General features: G+C 39.9%; 1 protein-coding gene across 3 annotated transcripts; it reads left to right on the top strand.

Annotated features, from left to right (window-relative positions):
- The first annotated feature begins 3,049 nt into the window (after positions 1-3,049).
- On the top strand, positions 3,050-19,194 carry gmppaa (GDP-mannose pyrophosphorylase Aa). Of its 3 annotated transcripts, XM_044131542.1 has the most exons (14): positions 3,051-3,190; positions 4,402-4,499; positions 5,298-5,401; positions 5,592-5,784; positions 5,879-5,938; positions 6,040-6,170; positions 6,318-6,332; positions 12,303-12,389; positions 15,299-15,433; positions 15,593-15,690; positions 15,776-15,822; positions 17,001-17,093; positions 17,601-17,769; positions 18,960-19,194. In XM_044131542.1, the coding sequence occupies exons 1-14, from the start codon at positions 3,151-3,153 to the stop codon at positions 19,058-19,060; spliced, it is 1,371 nt and encodes a 456-aa protein (XP_043987477.1). In that variant the 5' UTR covers positions 3,051-3,150; the 3' UTR covers positions 19,061-19,194. The 3 variants fall into 3 exon arrangements, with proteins under 3 accessions (XP_043987479.1, XP_043987477.1, XP_043987478.1); XM_044131543.1 differs by lacking the exon at positions 12,303-12,389; XM_044131544.1 differs by lacking the exons at positions 6,318-6,332; positions 12,303-12,389 and having other exon boundaries at positions 3,050-3,190.
- Positions 19,195-19,650: the final 456 nt, after the last annotated feature.

Genomic DNA, 19,650 nt, shown 5'->3' with positions numbered 1-19,650 from the left:
TGTTTGTCTGTGTGTGTGTGTTTTTTTTTATCTCTGTGAGTTTTCTGGTACTCCAATTAGATATTTGTCATAACAGTGACATTTTTGTCTAGGTTAATGTCAAGTTGGCATAACAAAGACATTTTGAAAAATGTCAACTTTGTATTACAAGTGTCATGATTTACCGAATGACACTTTATGACAGCAGTCATAAATATTCATGAAGACTTACTCATGTTCATGACAAGGTGTTATGACATGTTTATGACAATGTCTTATTCACAACCCGTCAAATAAAGTTTTACCAAGCTTATAGAGGAACTGATGGTCAGAATTAAGAATAAATATCAGCCAAATATTCCTTGTCAATCAAAATGAAATTTAGATTATAAAGATGCAGCACTAGTTCTAGTCTACCACTACAAAATATAAAGATGTTCTTTAATGAGGGAATAAATGTTGAAAATATTTGTGTCAGTCTCTCAGAAATGAAGGGAAATGGGTTTTATGGCTTCATTTTGGGTCAGTTCATTAATCTGACAGGTAAAAAGAAATATGATGGGAAAAGTTTAGACCCAACTTTGATCTGCCAGCTTTCAGAACCAAAATCACCATATCAGAACAGACTAATAACTGGATCAGTTATTAGTCTGCCTGTTATTAATCTTCAATAACAGGCAGAACCACTGGAACTGAATGTTAAAAATTTTGTATTTATTCACAGTTTGCATCCTGATTAGTTAAAAAAAAACTGTCCAAAAATGTAGCAACCTATAAAAAACATTGTTTAGAAGCACTATAAAAGAAAACAATCTGTTTAGGCGGAGAAGCAGGTGAATAAAATAAATAAATCTTTAAACTTTAGATATTTTGAAAGTGCTTCACATTCCTCTACCTACACCAGAGCCCCTTCACCCCTTGGTGACTGAAATGTTATTGCATTTTGTTTGATGGAAACTCACACCTTATTTGCATATGTTTGAGTTCTGAACACCACCACTCAGGAGACTGTTTTACTTCAGGTTATGTTTTAATGAGGAGGAATGAAAGCAGACTCTTCTATTAGAGATGACTGCACACTATTTGCTGTCTTTGTGAGTCTTTCAAACTGACAGCTGAGTTATTTTTGCTTTCTGCAATAACTCTTAAATAACAACTTAACCTACTTTGTGTTGGTGCAAAAGATACTCTGAGAAACAAGACAATGAACTGAAGTTTCAGGTGACAGCGTTGTCATGAAATATTATGCCAAAATCTGGGATCATGTACTCGCATTTTGTATCATTGCCAGGTTGTATGTATCATTTATGGGTGTCTGGTTACACTGAACATAATTACATCACAACAACAAAGCTTTTGTTTTGCTTTTTTAAAATTATTATTATTATTATTATTATTATTATTATTATTATTAAAAGAACTTACAAAAGTGTGAATACCTTAAATTATTTTTGGCTTGAATCAATTTAAAAGCTTGGTTTTTAATGTAGTGGCTTGATGTGCATATCTTAATGTTATTTGCCTTTTTGTGTTTCAACGTGATGAAAAACAACAAGGCTGACCAAAATGTTGGACTATCAGAATCAGTATTACTTTGTTGTTGTCCCAGTAGGAAAATAGAAAATTTTCTTACTGGGAAAAACATAAAAAACACAAATACAGTCACTTTGTGTTATGCTGAATAATATGAGTTAAAATAACATTTAATTTTGCTTTGGGATTAATTACGTATTTACCAGTAAATTGAATTGAAATAAAATAAAATTCAGATAGAAATATCTACAAATATCAAAGATCAGGCTAAAATATCAAAGTAATCACACTCAATCACATTTCAGATATCTAAATAATGGAATGATGAGTTAGAGTTTGTCCATTTCTGAATATCTTTCCAGATGTTAAGGCCTCAAATTCATCATTATGTGTGAAATCAGGGGACTAATAAATGTTGCCTTTTGTGTGACTCTCTTTAAAAATCTTTCTGATAAATAATGTAATTCAGTACCATTAATTTTGCAAAACACTTTTACTCTTTTCTTCATCCTTAATTTCTCTCTTACTAATAAGTTGCTCCACTGGTTCTCCTTTAATGAGATCTAAAGGTGGTGGACTGGACTTTTTCTAAAATCTGAACTTTACTTTCTAAAATTGTTGGTTTTGGTGAAATTTAGTTTTAAGTAAGAATTGATGCACCACATAATATATAATTATCTGTGTCCTCTGCAAAATGTTTTCAATTAGTTTAATAAATACAATAAAATTAAATGATAAAAGTAACTAAAACTATAAACAGTGGAGCATAAAGAAGCTGATTGGACTTAAATTGAAGTCAAACTAAAACCCAAGTGTAAAAGTGAGTTTCTATGTGGGATTTTAAAGAATGTATTGGTTGTCCAGAGTGAATGCCGAATGCCAAGAAACACACCAGACAGGTCAGAATTAAAAATGTGGGGACATTTTCAGCATGTTTAGGTTGTAAATTAAACAACATCCCAACCTTAAAGCATTTTTCTGAGCATTTACTCTAAGTGGAAGGAGCATATAGCATCTGCCAACCTATGAAGACTTTGTTGTTCACCTAACCAACAGGCAAGAAGAGCATTAATAGAGAAATTGTTGGAACTGCAGACATCCACAATTCAGATGAGAGAAGCTGTTAATAGGACACTTGGGCAAGCCACAAATCTGGCCGTATTAAATCAGTGGCAACAAGAAAACCATTGTTTAAAGAAAGGCACAAAAAGTTTCTACAGTCAAGGTTAATTAATGTTTAGGCTGTATGTGCGGTTTTGTTGTGTAGAATAATATTACATGTTGATTTTTGAAGATTTGTATTCATTTCTGCATGTTTTGCAACAAAATACTAAGAAATAAATGATTCCATCTTTCTTTATCTTGGATATTTACCAATGATCTGCGTTATAGACGAACATTTAAAGTAACAAACGTTCAAATTCTGTTCTGTTTTACTAAATCTTAAGATATTTTTAAGATTTGTAGTTTAGAAACTGAACAACACCTCTTAAATCCCGTCCTGTCACATACTCTGCTCCGGGTTTTTGCGGTAATCTCGTAACGTCACAAGTAGTACGTGGATCCGGAAGTGAGCAGCCAGCTGTTACAGGTTGACATCAGGCAGGTGTTCTGGGACAATACAGCTCCTCGGTCAACATGCTGAAGGCGGTCATTTTAATCGGAGGTCCCCAAAAAGGTGAGTCCGCCTGCATCTTGTCCATAGCCGGTGGTCTCGGTACTATTGAAGGGAAGCTAAGCTGCTAATGCTAACAAACTGGCTGAGCTTGTTTATGTGACTGACGTGGCTTAATCCGAAGACACACAAATCAAGACATCTTCTAGTAATGTTTAATGTCCACACGTCTATGCTCTCAACCTATTTAAAGCTGAAGGAGAAACTCTATTGTAGTTACACTTGTACAAGATTTATTTTGCTACTATAACAGAATAAGTATATCCTATATTCTCCCACAATGGGGAAATTTCTGTGCAACAGCAGCAATATGACAGGCAATGTATTCACTCAAAAGCAGAAATATATAAAAGCTGAAGGAAGAATAAAAGGGCAACATTTCAGCATAAATACTGTGTAGTTATAAAAAGAAATGCACAGCTGATGATGTAAACTTTCTAATCGTAGCGAGGAAGAGACACAGTTCTGGATCAGCAGATGTCTGATTGACATTGTAGGCAGACTGGTGAAGACACTATTGCAGTGATCAATGTGAATAAAGATAAACACATGGATGACCTTTTCAAAATCATGTTGGGACATTAGTCCTTTAACCCTGGAGATATTCTTCAGGTGATGGAAGGCCAACTTTGTAACTGTCTTTGTGTCTCGGAAGGTTCAGGTCTGAATCCATCAGTACAACCAGATTTCACAGCTGATCACTCATTTCTAGATATAACAACAGAATCTGTGTACTCACAGACTCTATATCTATATTTATGCTGACTCTATATTGTTTCTCTTTATGTCCAAAAGTAACAACTTCAGTTTCAGATGAAGACAGCTGTGGCACTTTAACTTTTTTACACACTGACTTTTTCTTTTTTCTTTTTGTGCATCTGTTGAATGCTTGTAAGGGTTCAAATGGTGACATCGTAAAGTAGAGCTGTGTATCATCTGTGTATTTATGGTAGCTATTCTTATTACTTATTGTAATTTGAGAAAGTGGAAACATGTAAATCTTAAATAAGACAGGTGCCAAGATGGAAGATGTACTCCTGATGGGATTTATGTTAGCTCAGATGAAATGTTACATGTTGTCACAAATAAGTCTCTGTTCTTTAGGTAAGACTCAAATCGGTCCAGTGTTGTACCAGATAACGATATATTAAAATGTGTTGTTAAAGGTAATCTGGTGCTTTTTTTTTTTTTTTTTTTTTTTTTTTGCTTTTCAGGGACAAGATTCAGACCATTGTCTTTCGAAGTTCCCAAACCATTGTTTCCAGTGGCTGGTGTCCCCATGCTTCAGCACCACATTGAGGCGTGTGTCAAAGTGAGTGCTTCTCTCATCAGTCCCAGGTTGTGTACAGTTGTATCTCAATAAACGAGAATTTGTGAATTCTCTCAATTTTGAGAGACTGATAAATTGCATATGCAACATCCATCCATCCATTTTCTGTTCACCCTTGTCCCAAATGGGGTCGGGAGGGTTGCTGGTGCCAATCTCCAGCTACGTTCCGGGCGAGAGGCGGGGTCACCCTGGACAGGTTGCCAGTCTGTCGCAGGGCACAATGCAACATGAAATTGTTTTTGGTTTTTTTGGCACTGACCACTAACACACTCACTACTAATAATAGAGAAATAATTATGGTATTTGTAAACATTGTAGATAATGCTGATAGCTTAATGGTGCATTTATTCATCTGTTATATTATCTTTGCATTTTAACTTGCTGGCTTTAATTAGTTTTAGCCATTTAATTATTTAGGTTTAAATTGTTCTTCTGGGTCCGGGGTTCTCAGAAAGCATACTATTGGTTAAAACTTGTACATTGTTACATAACTTTACAAAGTGATGCAAAGACTGACTGCATGTTTCTTTTTCTGACCCAAATCCACTTTTTCAACGAGGTTTTTTGAAACTTAAAATGATCCGTCCTTTATTTTATACTAGTTATTTAAATCGAGCCACAAGCAAATTATTATACCTTTGAATTTAAACCTTTCTTTACCAATTGATGAGCATGTTGCCTGTTAAGGAAACCAGCTTTATCCATAATTATCATGTTGTTTTTTTGTCAGTCTTTGTTTCCTTTCAAATAAATGTTCTTGTTTTTTTTTTGTTCGTTTAGGTGCCAAACCTAAAGGAGATTTTGCTCATCGGCTTTTATCAGCCTAATGAAGAACTGAACCGATTCCTGTTTAATGCGCAGCAGGAGTTCAAAATGTCCATTAGGTGAACAAGAGACCTTTTGTTTTCATCATTAGAGAAATACAGAAAAAAACAATGGCAACATTTTTCTTTAAAACAAACTTATCACCTTTTTTTATTTAAATCTATGGGAAAGGAGGAACTTTACAGCTATAATGCACCAACATTGCTAAACAATTACAGCTATCTCTTTGTTCTCCACTCTGCACTGCAGGTATTTACAGGAGTTTGCAGCCCTGGGCACTGGAGGGGGCATTTATCACTTCAGAGATCAGATTCTCTCTGGCAGTCCAGAGGCTTTCTTTGTTCTGAATGCTGATGTTTGCTCAGCGTTTCCTCTCACAGAGATGCTCAACTTCCAGAAAGAGCACGGAGAGCCAAACAGTTTTGTTATTCTAGGGACAACGGTGAGATTTTACGATTAGCAGCCACTGTTGTGTTGTTCACTGTTATTAAAACTTTTCTGTTAGACTCTTAATGTGAAAACTTCTCGACTCTCAGGCAAACAGGAAGCAGTCCATGAATTATGGTTGCATTGTGGAGAACGAGGAAACAAATGAGGTATTCACTGCCCCTTATCTGGTCCACCTAGCCATTCATCAGCGTTTAAACTTTGAAAGACATTGAAAATGAGACTTGAAAATTATTATTTTTTTGTTCAGGTTCTGCATTATGTGGAAAAGCCCAGCACATTTGTGAGCGATATTATCAACTGTGGTATATACCTGTTCAACCCAGAGATCTTCCAGCACATCGGTGCCGTCTTTCAGAAGAACCAGCAGGACATGTTGCTGTAAGTCGCAGCACTTTTCTCTTTCATGAGGGTCTGAGGCTGCATGTGAACACCATTTTCTCATTTCTTTGATCCTCTTCATTTGTTTACTTTTTTCCATTTCTCCCCTTCTATGCCATGTTTTCTGTTTCCTTATACAATCATCAGCTATCCATACGATGGGTAAGTTGGTATGTTTAGGCTGTGTGGTGTGACTTTAGAACAACTAGAGTATGTGTCGAGCTTCAATCCGCAAAAAGCTGAGATAACAATGGTTTCTGTGTGAATGCTTGACTAAATCACAGTTTTCTGAAGAATGCTTTGTGTTTGTTGTTGAGACTTTTGTTTACAAGGTGGCCCTTTATTTATTTTTTGAGTAATTTACTTCAAATCAGAGAAGTGGATACCTAATATATATTTTTATTGAAAAGAATCCATGAGTCAAATAGATTTTCTTCTAAAGAAACTATCCTGGATTTGTCTGGATATTCTGTCTCCACCACCTGCTGGTATGTTTGTTTCATCCTTCAAACGGTTGCCGCCACAACACTTTGATGTATTCAGTTGGCTTTAGTTGGTGAAAAAAATCCTGTAGTCTGTGATCCTTCAGCTGGCGCAGTTGTAAGGTGTGTGATCCCCCTACAGCCTTAGTGTGAACACCTATTTTTATCTAAACCTTTGGCAACTATGAAACTTGTGTAGTGTCTCCCTAACGTCAGAAACAATGTCAGTACCTTGGAAAATGATATTTTACTTCCTGTTTAGGTATTTAGTCAAGAGGAATGACCAAAAATTTCAATGTGCACAGCTGGTGGAGACTCAACTTCAAAGTGGGACAGATAATTTTAGTAATAAAGTATTCCATAATTTTTTCTAACAATTAATCTATTAATCAGATAAATAAAAAAAATTTTTACAGATTTTTTTATGTAACAACAACTGTTTTAATATGCAAATAAATACTTCAGTTGCTTTTTTAAAAATAAGAAAACAAAACATTTAGTGCTGAAACACAATGACTGTCATGGTTGGAGTTACGCGCTTGACCCACATGCAGAAACACAAGTAATCAGATAGAACAAGTTTATTTTCTTTTCTTTCTTTCTCCTTTCTTTTTCTTTAAAGAAACAAAAAAACAACAGAATAATGTCTTCTTGGGGGGAAACCTGGAACGGAGTCGTCTCAGCGCTGGAGGCACGGAAGAGGAAAGGTAAGTGTAATGCAGACTGGAATCAAACTGTTTCTGGAACGGGCTTACAGAGTGGGGAGAGGTTCATCCGCCCGGAGGGTAAACTCAGGTGGGGTCTGGAGCCTTGGAAGCTGACGGTCGGGGAATCTTCAGGGGTAGCGGACAAGGGAGTTGGAGCGTCACGGGGAGGGAAACCCACGGCCAGAACAGGGTTCTCAACAGATAGGAACTCAGCGTCACAAAGTGCACCTGGAAGCGGGGAAACAAGGAGAGATTACAAAATAGGCTTCTTGGAAAATACTCAGAGAGGTCACTCTGGGGGCTCTGTGTACCATTACTGGTCAACACTCTGGCGTCGGAGAAGCCGCCGCCCGCTTCTCTTAAGCTGGCGATGATTGTGCCAATTACGCACCGGTGCGCGAGACCCGCCCCTCAATCACCCGTAACCTCCTGGCTCCCCCTGCTGGAAGAAGAATAAAACTCCCCTCAAGGCTAAACCTCCAAACTCACCGGCCGCCACCTGGCGGCCCAACAGAACCAGAAGATAGAGACGATCTATACGCTGTTATCAGCGCGGGATCCAAGATAAACGAACCTGGCACCCAAGAGCGCTCCTCCGGGCCGTAGCCCTCCCAGTCGACGAGGTACTGCCAACCGCGACCCCGCCGACGGGAGTCCACGACCCGGCGGACTGTGAAGGCCGGGTGCCCATCAATGTCCCGGGCGGGAGGAGGGGGCTTGGAAGGAGGGCACAAAGTACTGGTCTGGACTGGTTTAATGTGCGAGACATGGAATGTGGGGTGGATACGCAGAGAAGACGGCAGGTGGAGACGGACAGCGGTGGGACTCAGGACGGCTTCTATTTCGTAAGGACCAATGAACCTGGGGGAGAGTTTCCTACACATGGATTTTAAGGGAATATCCCGAGCCGAGAGCCAAACCTTTTGTCCGGGGGCGTACTGCGGGGCGGGAATTCTCCTCCGGTCGGCGTAACGGCGATTCTGTTCCGCGGTGCGATTGAGGACGGAGACAGCTGTTTCCCAGACCTTTCTGCAGCGGCGGATGTGATGTTGCACGGAGGTGACTGCAATCTCCTTCTCATCAGCTGTGAACAGTGGAGGTTGGTATCCTAAGGAGACCTCGAACGGAGAAAAACCTGTAGCTGTGGAGATATGCGCATTGTGCGCGTATTCCACCCAGGGTAGGAACTGGCTCCAGTCGGACGGATTAGTTGATGTGAAGCATCTCAAGGTTGACTCGAGCTCTTGATTCATCCTCTCGGTTTGACCATTAGACTGGGGGTGGTATCCAGACGTCAAGCAGATCTTAGCTCCGAGCGCAGAGCAGAAACTTCTCCAAACTTGCGACGTGAACTGGGAGCCACGGTCCGACAGGATCTCCTGAGGTATGCCATGAAGCCTGAAAATATGCTTAATGAGGAGCTGAGCCGTTTGTGAGGCTGTGGGGAGTTTTCTGAGAGGGATGAGGTGGCAGGATTTAGAAAAACGATCAATAATAGTGAAGATTGTGGTCATACCTCTGGAAACAGGAAGTCCGGTAACGAAATCAATGGAGATGTGCGACCAGGGTCGTTTGGGGATGGGTAATGGCTGGAGAAGACCGGCTGGTGGCTGATGCGATGGTTTGTTTCTGGCACAGATGGTACAGGCGAGCACATATTCCTTCACGTCTTTATGTAAGGACGGCCACCAGAAGCGGCGATTTATGAGGGCTGTGGTACGACTGATGCCGGGGTGAGCGGCGAATTTAGCTGTATGTAACCAATGGATGAGGCGAGCGCGGACAGTAGACGGGACGTATATCCGATTAGCGGGGCCGGTTCCCGGGTCTGGTTCTGATTGCTGAGCTTGATTAATTATGTCTTCTATTTCCCAGGTCACGGAAGCGACAGTGCAGCTGGGAGGAAGGATGGTGGTCGGGGTCTTTTCTGAATCATCAGATGAGTATAATCGGGATAAGGCATCTGGTTTAATATTTCTGGAGCCAGGACGGTAAGAAATAGACAGATTAAACCTTGAAAAGAACAGGGACCAGCGGGACTGACGGGGATTGAGGCGTTTGGCTGACTGAAGGTAGGATAAGTTTTTGTGATCTGTCCAGACCAGTACTGGATGTTCAGCCCCCTCCAACCAGTGCCGCCACTCCTCTAGAGCCAGTTTGATGGCCAGCAACTCACGATCGCCCACATCGTAATTGCGTTCATGAGGATAGTCTACGAGAGAAGAATGCACAGGGGTGAGTTTTGTTGTCAGAGTCGGAAAATTGAGAAAGCACTGCCCCCACCCCAGACTCAGAGGCGTCCACCTCCACAATAAACTGTTTATTAGGGTCCGGCTGAATGAGGACAGGGGCTTCAGCAAACAGAGACTTGAGGAGGAGGAAAGCCTTCTCCACTTCGGGGGTCCATTTGAACGGAGTCTTTATGGAGGTGAGAGCGGTGAGGGGCAAGGCTGTCTGGCTGTAGTTGCGAATAAAACGCCTGTAGAAGTTCGCAAAACCCAGGAATCTCTGCAGTTGTTTTCGGGTCTGTGGTACGGGCCATTCTAAAACTGCTCTTATTTTTTCCGTTGAAGGTCGGACCTGCCCGCCCTCAAGTACGAATCCTAAGAATGTTACAGATTGCTGGTGGAACTCGCATTTCTCGACCTTTACAAACAGCTTATTCTCTAAGAGGCGTTGAAGGACCATCCGGACGTGCTGCTTGTGTTCTGAGAGGGTTTTAGAGTAAATGAGTATATCATCGAGATAGACAAAAACGAAAATGTTTAGGAAATCACGGAGAACATCATTAACTAATGCTTGAAAAAATGCTGGGGCATTGGATAAACCAAAAGGCATAACTAAATACTCAAACTGACCTAAGGGAGTCTTGAACGCTGTTTTCCATTCATCCCCCTGCCGGATGCGGAGTAAATGGTAAGCATTACGTAGGTCGAGTTTAGTAAAAACCGTAGCGCCATGAACTGGTTCTAGAGCCGAGGATAGAAGAGGCAATGGGTATTTATTTTTTACGGTAATCTGATTTAGACCCCGATAATCAATGCAGGGTCTCAGGGATCCATCTTTTTTCCCCACAAAAAAAAATCCAGCTCCTAAAGGAGAGGAGGAGGGACGAATGATGCCTGCAGCCAAGGATTCTTTAATGTAGTTCTCCATGGCCTCCCGTTCGGGTCGGGAGATGTTATAGAGGCGGCTGGATGGTAGTGGAGCTCCGGGGAGGAGATCAATTGCGCAATCGTAAGGACGATGGGGGGGAAGTGACAGCCCCTTAGTTTTGCTGAAGACTGGCGCTAAATCTTGATACTCTGCTGGGATTTTAGTCATGTCGGGAGGGTCGGCCTCTTGCAAGGCTGCCGGCGGGGAACGCGGAGGAACGGCGGAGTGGAGACAATCAGAGTGACAATTATGAGACCAGGATTCAATATGTGAATCCGCCCAGTTTATATGAGGGTTATGTTTTTGAAGCCAACTAAATCCCAAAACTATGGTAGAGTTAGCTGAAGGAAAAACAAAAAATGAGATTTGTTCGCTGTGGTTGCCGGAAATGATCAGTCGTAGCGGTTTGGTCTTGTGAGTGACTTGCTGTAATGATTTACCGTCCAGGGCAGTAACCCGAAGTGGGACCGGGAGGGGAATAGTGTCAATAGCCATCTGTTTGACTAAGTTGGAGTCTAAGAGATTCTGCTCGCACCCGGAATCAATAAGCGCGGATAAACTGAGCGATTCATCTCGGATGAACAGAGTGGCAGGAAGTAGAAATCGAGGAGAATTCTTTTCTTGTTTTAATTGGCCCGCCAGCCTCCTCACCTCTACTGACGGGCCTGGGCTTTTGATCGAGTTGGACAAGAGGCGATGTAATGGCCTGGTAACCCGCAGTATAAACACAGATGGGCACTCATCCTTCTTTGACGTTCCTCAGGAGAAAGTCGAGCTCGCCCTAATTGCATTGGTTCCGGCTCTGACGGACCTGACGGGGTCTGGGACTGAGGTGGATAGTGAGAGGGTGGTGACACCACGGGGAGAGAGAATTTCACAGGGGGATTTCTCCTCGTCTTTTCCTTATGCCGATCTCTCATGCGATTGTCTAAACGAATCGCCAGAGAAATTAAATCATTAAGAGTACTTGGTTCATCGATGGTGGCCAATTCGTCTTTAAGTGACTCATTTAGAGCATTAAAAAACGTACTTTTCAGGGCCGGCTCGTTCCAACCTGAGGAGGCTGCTCCGATCCTGAAGTCAACTGCAAAGTCGGCTACAGATCTAGGCCCTTGTTTAATTGATAATAGATTTCTAGAGCAGGCCGTGTTATCTGGTTCTTGATTGAAAGTCTGTTTGAATTCCACCAGGAAATCTTTAAATGAGCAGCCATAATTGGTGGGATCTTTAAATCTGGCCTCCGCCCATTCTAGAGCTCTTCCTGACAAATGAGAGAGTATGAAGGAGATCTTTGAACCATCATGAATAAAACTCCGTGGGGAGTGGTTGAAGGCTAGGGAACATTGTAAAAGAAACCCCCCACACCGATAAACTTCACCTGAGTATTTCTCTGGATTGGGCGGACGAACCTCAGAAAACCCGGGATGAACTGAAGAAGCCGGATCAGGATCTGGAGCCGGATCAGACACGGCAGGAGCGGCAGGAGCGGCAGGAGCGTCGGCAGCGCCCTGCTGAAGAACCCTTTGCAGGAGGTTAGTCAGGTTATCTAAGCGCTGATTAGTTTCATTTTGCTGGCTTCCAAGAATTCTTAAGGCTGCGTCGTGGGATTGGATGAGTGAGTTTTGATCAGCCAACGTCCTCCTAAGTGCTTCTGCTGGGTCAGCGGATTGGCCAGAGTGTTCTGTCATGGTTGGAGTTACGCGCTTGACCCACATGCAGAAACACAAGTAATCAGATAGAACAAGTTTATTTTCTTTTCTTTCTTTCTCCTTTCTTTTTCTTTAAAGAAACAAAAAAAAACAACAGAATAATGTCTTCTTGGGGGGAAACCTGGAACGGAGTCGTCTCAGCGCTGGAGGCACGGAAGAGGAAAGGTAAGTGTAATGCAGACTGGAATCAAACTGTTTCTGGAACGGGCTTACAGAGTGGGGAGAGGTTCATCCGCCCGGAGGGTAAACTCAGGTGGGGTCTGGAGCCTTGGAAGCTGACGGTCGGGGAATCTTCAGGGGTAGCGGACAAGGGAGTTGGAGCGTCACGGGGAGGGAAACCCACGGCCAGAACAGGGTTCTCAACAGATAGGAACTCAGCGTCACAAAGTGCACCTGGAAGCGGGGAAACAAGGAGAGATTACAAAATAGGCTTCTTGGAAAATACTCAGAGAGGTCACTCTGGGGGCTCTGTGTACCATTACTGGTCAACACTCTGGCGTCGGAGAAGCCGCCGCCCGCTTCTCTTAAGCTGGCGATGATTGTGCCACCACGCACCGGCGCGAGAACCGCCCTTCAATCACCCGTAACCTCCTGGCTCCCCCTGCTGGAAGAAGAATAAAACTCCCCACAAGGCTAAACCTCCAAACCCAACAATGACGTAGCATTCCTTAGTGAAACTGAACCAGGTGAAGATAAAGCTGTTCCACTTGAGGAGTTTTGGGTGAAACATACAAAGCTGTTTTTATCCTAAATGCAAAATGTAGATATAATTCATACAATTTTGGCTTAATTACTGCTCTGAATAAGATGTTCTTTCAGCAAATGGCCTTTTTTGAGTCTGTATTCTCCTGTTTACAATCGGTTACTAAATTAGTTGAAGATTAATCCGATTAATCGTTTCAGCCCTACTTCAAAGGCTTGAATGAGACAATATGATAAAGGTCATAGGGTGTGAATGCTTTTACATGCAATCTAGACTTTAGTATTTTTTTATCATTATTTATCTGTATAATTCTTGTAAAATACCTAACAACCAAGAGAGACAAACTTATACCCAATGGTTTAACACTTTTTACAAAATGTTTAAAGGTACAAAAAGGAAATAGGAACTGGCAAAGGGACAAATTGACCTGGAGTGCATTTGTTTAGTCTAGAATAATATTTACTGATTTTTTTTGGGAGTAGGTGAAACTTTGTTAGTGATCTTGTTTGACTTTTTTTTGTTTGTTTTATTCTTAACTTCAGAACATTTTTACCGTCCTTCATGTAATGCCTGCAGCTGCTTACATACACTTAAATGCCACACTGCTCTCACAATGGTACACAAAGCACATTTAAGAAATCTGAGGAAAAGACAACCCGCACCATGAATAATTCACCTGCTAACTTCAATGGACCTTAACTGGAGCTGGTGCTGAATCAGCAAACTTTGGAGCACATCAGAGATTCTTGATAGAAATGAGAAGGCTTTTACTGCCGTCTCTCAGGGATTGCTCTGCTTCTTCATACATCCACTCTTCTCTTAGTAAGTCTTCGATTATGGGTTTGATCTTTTAAAATATTCTTTTTCATCAATATTTAAGACTCTCTTTGATCTTACAATACACCAAGTCAGATACCCTGATTAATATGGGGAATGTAAACTCTTCTTTAAGATTTTTTTTGGGAGGGTTTACCACTAAGTAATTAGCTTTGGTTTCACCACTGAAGCCATCAAAGTCTACATGCCTTTTATGTGTCTCATCTTAAACTGGAGACTAGATAATAGTTAAATCATAGCTGTGTTTTATTTGTTAAAGAAAAGCGTCTTTTGGCGGTATCTGGGTTACTGGGGACAGCATGTGACATAGATGTAGAGCTCCATGTACAGAGGCTAATAACAGGTTTGATTCCTAACCTTGAAACCTTTGCAGCATGATCCTTTTCTCTTATTGCCTGTTTGAGCCTCGTCAATAAAGATTTTGCAACAAAATCTTAAAGTAATGGAATAAAAACTAGTAAGTTTTGTTACTGGATTGTTTTTTTGTTTACAGGTCTTAAAAGTGGATAAAAATGCTTTATTGAATAAAACAATATAATTGAGGTTCCTGCGCAACCTGCAGCTGGATTTGTTTATTTATTTGGATTTCTATTCACTATTGCCATGACAATGTGGGGTCCACATCATAAAAATAACACAACAGCAATAGTTTCAATGCATATGGATTCATAAATGTGCAATTTTACCACTTTACATAATAAAATAATTAAACAGGACTCTTAAAAACTCTAGTTTCACTTAAAACAGAGGAGTTTCATGTTTTCATTTATCTAAAAATGGCCGCCTTTTGTCCAGCAGTCCTTTTGCATGGTGAAAGAGTAAAACAACATTTTACAGCAGGCATTGTATTAAAAATGTGTAAAGTGTGGCTAAATAAAAGTTGATTAAAACCAATATTTCTTTAAAAGTAAAAAAAAAAGCATAGCAGGGTAATTTCAACCTAAACCTTGGTGCATACTGATAATATTTATGCATATGAAACAGTTCAGTTGGACTAATTGATTGGTTATTTTTTTCTGAATTAAGTTTAGAGTGACATCTTCTTCTTAAATTGATGCTAACACAATGGTTCTTGTAAACAGATGCCACTGTAATGGTTTCCAGCGCACAACCCAAAGCTTTACATTGCATGCTTCACGTCTCCTTTGCTTTTTAGTGATTGCTTTATATCACAACATACATGTTTGTCACAATTATTGATTTCATTAAATTTTTATGAAGACCTTTAGTGACATAATGCCATGTTTTACAAGGTTTTTTAGAAAATCCAAATGCAACGATTGTTTTGGAAACATTCTATTTTTTGTGGACAAGCCTTGAAAACTTTAGATGCTGTTTACATATCACCAATTTACTTTAAGTAGCTTGTGCTGAAGAAATAAAAAAAAAAAAAAAAACACTTGAGTGGGAAGGGCAAAAAAACTGCCATTAGCCCAAACGCCCACGTTGTCCTAAAGCTTCATAAAGTCTTTTATTGATTGATGCCTAAACTTTTAAAGTTCTCAACCTAAGTCTGACAATCTGTTTGGTGCAGAGAGGAGCCAACCAACGGCTGGCACAGAGCAGAAGCCATCAGGCTGGAGCAGGACATATTTACTGCCCTGGCCGGACAGCGCAAACTCTACGTCTACAAAACCCTCAGCTTCTGGAGCCAGATTAAATCTGCAGGGTGAGTAAAACATTTTTACCTGCTGCATAACAGACGTCGTGATCTTTTATGTTGTCACGGCAAATCTGGTAGCCAAATCAGTTGTGACTCATTCAGACGAGAATCTGATTTTTTTTCTGCTTTTGTTTGCTGTCAAACTATTTTTGTTCCGTTTCACAGGTCTGCGATTTATGCCAGTCGATTGTACCTCAATCAATATCGCACAACTCACCCTGAAAGACTGGCTCCTAATAAAGAGGGAGCTCCCAAAATAACTGGTACGACTTATAAACCTGCTGTGCATCCACCCCAAAAAATATTGACTGGTACACGTCAACTCACACTCACTTTCCTTCTGCGCAGGTAATGTCTATATTCATCCTACAGCCAGTATTGATCCCACTGCTGTGGTAAGAACTCTAAATAGAAACACAATATCTCTGTTTAAATACAGCAATGTAACAGTAGCCAAGAAGACATGAAATACAGCAGAAGCAGACTTAGTCATACTGGGGCATGGGATCCCTCTACTTTACTATTGCATGCATTTTTAACACTTATTGGTCTAAAACCTTCTGCTAGATGATTGTTGCTTATTGCTACAAGTCAGCTTATCTGTTAAGTTGCAGTGCTCTCAAAATCTCATTTGTTAGCCTCTTGTTTTTGAAGCAATGCGATCATCTTTAGCTTGATCGAGGTCAGAGGTGACCAGTTTGTTTTCCCGAAAAGTCACATGAGTAACTTTGATTGTTGCTGAGGGCTTCCTCACTGTCCTCTACTAGTAACAGTCAGTGCAACTAAACATAAATAAACTCCAACGTGCCTCACTGACAACCGAAACTTCATATTATGTAACTGTAAACAATTGTCAACAGATGTAATACGTGCAAGTTCTTGTCTCTTTTTATATGTTTAGTCTAAAAACAGTAATAATGTTTATTCAAGAGAAAACCCCTAAAAATAGCAGTCTGTTATAAAAAACAGAACTACTTTACCTCTTGCTTGAAATATATTGGGAAATTTTAAAAATTACTGCTTCCAACATTTTAAGCTTTAGCATATATTATTTATTTTAAATGATTAATGATATTATTTATATTATGTTAATATATATAACATATATTTTTATCATATATAATACATGATATATTGTAGATGCTAAAGTAGATATAATTCAATCTAATATAATAGATATTATATTACTATTTATATACATATAAATAAATCATTTATTTATTTATTATTCTATATTATCTTGAGCAATGCTACTAGTATCTGTGGGGAGCATCTGCTGCTGTCCAACTGACTAAATATTACATTAATATGTAAAAACTTCATCACACATGAAATAAATGAGGCATCATTTATTGCCTAGAATTTGTTTGTGAGTATATCTATAAAAGTCTGGATTATTTTCCTTTTTGATTCCTCATGATTCCGGCTGCCTCTCAGATAATTAGTAAACTTTTTCCATAGTTGTGCAATGGACTGTTGAAATGTTACCCTGCCATGTATTTTGTTGTGATAAGTTTGGGTTCTATTTTTTATTTATTTATTTTTTTATTTGTTTTTGTATTTATTTTTGCAGTTAGGTCCCAACGTCTCCATTGGCACTGGTGTTACCATCGGTGCCGGGGTCAGAGTGCGAGAATCAATCATTCTTCATGGTGCAAACCTACAGGTTAGCCATTCTGTGTGATGAACTCAAGTGAAAAGTTATTATTATATATATATATATTTATTTTTTTTTATTTAATATTTTCTTACTGAGTAAAACTGTTACATTTTGCTTAATATTAAGGTGACCTTAGAGCTAAAAATGAGATCATCATCTTCATCTGTCTCCAAAAATATTTTTGCCACTGCCTGGTACAAAGATATCATGGCTAACGATTTTCAGGCTGCTATAATTTACTCCCATGTCTCCTGTGAAGACTGCGGGACATTTAACCTGGATTTATTCCACTGGAGATTTATTGGCTTTTATTGCATAATGCATACAAGACCAAATTCTTAGTTGATGTATTCCTCTAAATAAATGCTCCCTGCTGGATGTCTCAATATTATTTTACTGGATATCTGAAATCCATTGATGTTTTAGTCAAAGTACATTCAGCTGTTAATTAATTCTAGATTTCAAATGATTGTTACCTTATTGCGTCTTTTTTATTATTGCATTCTTTTTCAGGATCAGTGTTGTGTTTTGAACAGTATTGTGGGATGGGATAGTACCATAGGCAAGTGGGCAAGAGTAGAAGGAACTCCCAGTGACCCAAACCCAAATGATCCATTTGCAAAGATTGACAGCGAGACGCTCTTCAGAGATGGAAAACTCACTCCTTCTATAACTATTCTTGGTAAGCCTCACTGGATGTCTTTGTTTGTGACATTATGTGTATTACCCAAGTCAGACACAAATGAAGTGGAGGGCTCTACTTCCTAACTAGATAACCTCTCAAGGCTGGCTGCCTCGGATTTTATTTCAGTTCATCAGAGTAAATTGGGCTGTAGGCAAAACACCGTCATCAAATGTTTATTTTTGAAAGCCGCTCAGGATTTACCTTCTCCTTCACAACTTTCTGTTGGTCTGTAAGGCTGCGTTCACACTGGAGCTCGGAGTGACCCAATTCCAATTTTTTTTATCAAGTCAGATTTTTTGCCGTGATCTTTCACACTTTCAAATATATGTGACTAGTATGTGATCTCCAGTGTGAAATGCAAACGACCTGAAAGTGTCCCACATGCGCAGTAGAGGGCGCAATAACGTCAGCGTTCTCAGTGTTCTGCCAACTGCCATATAAAGAAGAAGTGCTCAGTGTTTTGCTGAAGTACACATGGATGCTAACGGTGGAGCATAGCTTATGATCTTGAAATTGTTGTCCAATCGGAACCAGCACTTTAACAACTCATGGTTGTTGTTTTTCTTCCCACTTGCGCATATCAGGACGCAGAATAGTGACGTTTATCGAGTATCGGTGAAGTTCAGGTCGGTTGAACGCGACCTGGACGTTGGGTTACATTTGAATCGTATAAATATCGGATAACCAAGTGGCCTGAATCACATTTGAAAATAATCCGGAAGTCTTGAAAAGATCAGATGCAGGTCGCATTTCGTCAAAAAAAATTGGAATTGGGTCTCTTCAGGCTGCAGTGTGAACGCAGCCTGAGTAAGTGAGTAAAACTTTGTTTAGAAAGCAATTTTCAAGATCTACATATTACAAAATACTTTATTATAGGCACAAAGTAATAGTGCATTAAATCCCCCCAAAAATGAATAAAAAGCAGATTAAAAATATGTTTTTAACTGGCTTTTAGGAGTGATAACCAGTCAAGTCCAGAGACAAAATCAGAAAATCCCAATCAGTTAGATTGAATTTGTTGTCATGAGACAAGATGTGTGCTGTACATTAATGGTGATTAATTTTCAATAGAGCAATGGACAGAACCTTTTAAGGTGCTGCATCCAATTTAAATTTCTCTGACTGTGTTTTGACTGAGGATTCATTTTTTGCTCTCATCATTGGTGTAATGTTTTCTTTCTCCTCAGGTTGCAACGTGACCATTCCTTCTGAGGTGATCATACTGAACTCGATTGTGCTTCCACACAAAGATCTGAACCGCGGCTTCAAAAACCAAATCATCCTTTAGCATCTGCTTCACTTCTGTTCCTGTCGACAATGAAGGCTGCTGCTGGCCAAGCCCTGGCTCTGATGGAGAGTTACTGTACATAAGATGTTTAAGATGGATATGAAAAGCCTTCATTAAACTGTTTTTGAAAAATAGGTGTTTATATATTTGTTCTTAAGGATTTATGCAACACTAAACAGCCACATGCTTGTTGATTTACCTTGAGTCATGCCACTCATTTCAATATCTATTATTTTATGCTCGCTCTTCTCTCAGCAATTTTCACTTGTCAACCTAAATGTGAAGGGTAATTCTTTAAAATAATGAAACAAAACCTCTGGTAATTTAATGCAATCACTTTTTTCCTAAACATGGATCGAAAGCTTTTAGCTTCCTTAGTAGACTCATGAAATTGACTACCATCAAAATAAATCAGCAAGATTTAAGACTTGCGCTGCAATCAAGTGGCATCGCCTTTCTAAATGTGGATTTGCTCCACCTCTGTACCATGCATACTTAAACAGTGCCTTTGCAATCACTGGAGAAGCTGCTCCAAATTATTCCTTCAGCTTCTTTAACATTTACTTATTAAGTCCTTGAGCTCTCGTGAT

Source organism: Gambusia affinis, linkage group LG11, assembly GCF_019740435.1.
Source record: "Gambusia affinis linkage group LG11, SWU_Gaff_1.0, whole genome shotgun sequence".
Lineage (NCBI taxonomy): Eukaryota > Metazoa > Chordata > Actinopteri > Cyprinodontiformes > Poeciliidae > Gambusia > Gambusia affinis.
The sequence above is the reverse complement of the archived record's forward strand: the minus strand, read 5'-3'. Positions and strand labels throughout refer to the sequence as shown.

Excerpts from the sequence above, each read along its gene's own strand:
- gmppaa (XM_044131542.1), top strand. The coding sequence starts at position 3,151 with ATGCTGAAGGCGGTCATTTTAATCGGAGGTCCCCAAAAAG. Across the intron at positions 5,785-5,878 it reads TTGTTATTCTAGGGACAACG|GCAAACAGGAAGCAGTCCAT; the intron begins GTGAGATTTTAC and ends CTCGACTCTCAG. Across the intron at positions 15,691-15,775 it reads GGGAGCTCCCAAAATAACTG|GTAATGTCTATATTCATCCT; the intron begins GTACGACTTATA and ends CCTTCTGCGCAG.